This window comes from Stegastes partitus, unplaced genomic scaffold, assembly GCF_000690725.1.
Source record: "Stegastes partitus isolate 25-593 unplaced genomic scaffold, Stegastes_partitus-1.0.2 Scaffold1668, whole genome shotgun sequence".
NCBI classification, from domain to species: Eukaryota; Metazoa; Chordata; class Actinopteri; family Pomacentridae; genus Stegastes; species Stegastes partitus.
In genome coordinates this window covers 146,939-148,848 of record NW_007579399.1, presented here as the reverse complement: position 1 = coordinate 148,848, position 1,910 = coordinate 146,939, and the positions used below count along the sequence as shown (strand labels likewise).

The 1,910-nt window shown below is 46.5% G+C and overlaps 1 protein-coding gene across 2 annotated transcripts in view; it reads right to left on the bottom strand.

Moving 5' to 3' along the window:
* The window catches only part of ankrd44 (ankyrin repeat domain 44), a 30,499-nt gene that overhangs the window by 14,253 nt on the left and 14,336 nt on the right, over nucleotides 1-1,910 (bottom strand). For both annotated transcript variants that reach the window (XM_008301392.1, XM_008301393.1), the window contains exons 8-11: nucleotides 1,350-1,562; nucleotides 393-471; nucleotides 164-278; nucleotides 7-89 (exon numbers count right to left, since the gene is read on the bottom strand). In XM_008301392.1, coding sequence (XP_008299614.1) covers nucleotides 7-89; nucleotides 164-278; nucleotides 393-471; nucleotides 1,350-1,562 — 490 coding nt within the window. The remainder of the gene's footprint in view (nucleotides 1-6; nucleotides 90-163; nucleotides 279-392; nucleotides 472-1,349; nucleotides 1,563-1,910) is intronic.

Genomic DNA, 1,910 nt, shown 5'->3' with positions numbered 1-1,910 from the left:
AGCTACCTGAGGACAGCAGCTTCCTGCAGCAGTCAGCGTGAGCGTTCAGGGCGGCCAGGTGCAGAGGAAACATGCCGTGGACTCCTCGCCTTCAAACAAAGATGCAGTTTATTAGAAGCCGTGTCGGCGTGAGGATTTAAACTGGCCAGGTGAGCGAACACACCTGGTGCAGTCGGCGCCGCTGGTGATGAGCGTGTTGATGAGATGCTCGTGGCCGTAACGAGCAGCGATGTGCAGCGGAGTGTTTCCATCCTTGTCCACGCTGTCGATCTCCCCACCTGCAGGCAGAGGGGGTTAATGAGGAGAACACAGGAAGCCGTCAGAGGTAACGAGGAGCCTTAACGAGGAGCCTTAACGAGGAGCCTTAACGAGGAGCCTTAACGAGGTCTCACCGTTCTGGATGAGCGTCTGAGAGCGAGTGAAGCGTCCGTGAACCGCCGTCATGTGGAGAGGACTTTTACCGTCACGACTCTAAACCAAGAAGGAGATTAGATCAGATTTAAAAAAAACGTATTTAATCCTGAAGGAAAGTGTCAGATATCGCTCAGAAAATCTAAAATGACAGAAGAAATGCAGAGAATAAAAAGTCCTACAGCAGTAAGACATAAGGACGACGCACACAAACTTAGTTGGAAGCCTTTTAAAATATTAAAGAGTGAGTTCAAACTGTCTCATCACTACGAAGGACGACAGACATTCTGACTAAAGCCTCCTTTACACACGGTTCACGAGTGTATGAACACATATAACAGCACATTACATCCAGTGGAAACTACAGCTGTCAGCACGGCACACAACGACAACTCTAATATTTATAGTGTTTTTCAAAAGAAACACTTTGAGTTTGTGAATTTCAGGACTAGAAATAATAAGTTCCTCCCTGATAACATACAGCAACTGTTCAGAAGCAACATGAGAAACTAGGAATTGGGGGGAAAAAAATAAAATAAATGAATTTAAAAAGGCATTTGTTGGTATCACCATGAGGAGCTCAAGTTTATCAGCTGGTGTGAACTATGAACCATTTGAGAACATAAACAGAAACATAAAAGCAAAAGGTTTAAACAGGAAACTGGTGGAGGATAATAAGTTAAACTGCATCCGACTCGTTGTTTATTTTCCCTTTTTAAGCCTTTACGATGCTGTGGCAGGTCGGATATAAATAAAATAAAATAAATTTTAAATGAAACAAAGCTACTGAGGTCATACCTGATATCACAGCTGAATATTTAAATGTTAAACACGACACTGAAGCTAATATTTCACAATCTAATGAGAAAAGTAATGTTGCCAATGACGCTGACAGTTCCTGAAGCACCCCACCAGGTACCAGCGTCCGTCCGTCTCACCTGTACGTTGACGTCGGCGTCGTTGTTCACCAGGAACTCCAGGCACAGCGCTCCGTGAGTGGAGGTGGCGGCGAAGTGCAGCGGCGTGAAGCCCTTGTTGTTGGGCTGGCTGACGTTGGCGCCGTAATCGATGAGCTCGCTGACGACGGCGTCCTTACCGTTGAAACAGGCCACGTGCAGCGCCGTGTTCCCGAACGCGTTGGACTCATCGATCTGTCACCAGAACAACACACAGCAGTGTAACAGAGGACAGCGCTGTGGGGAGACAATGAGGGGATGGTACCGAGTGCTGCCGAGCCGGTCGGACTCTGACACGCTCAGTGTTGTTGTTGTTGTCTGAGGCTGAGACAGCAGGACGGGTTCATGTCTCCGAGCTGCTGATGCCTCACCGCAGGTACTTATACTGAAGAACCAGAGCTACAAGTAAGACCTGCTGAACTGGACCAAAGACTAGAAAGTCAGCTGTACTGTGGTGACAGACTGTATGAAAAATAATTACTTCAAAGGGATGGAATGAATGTAAATAGTTCAAAGTAATGAATTAAAGGGTTAGCTAAAGGT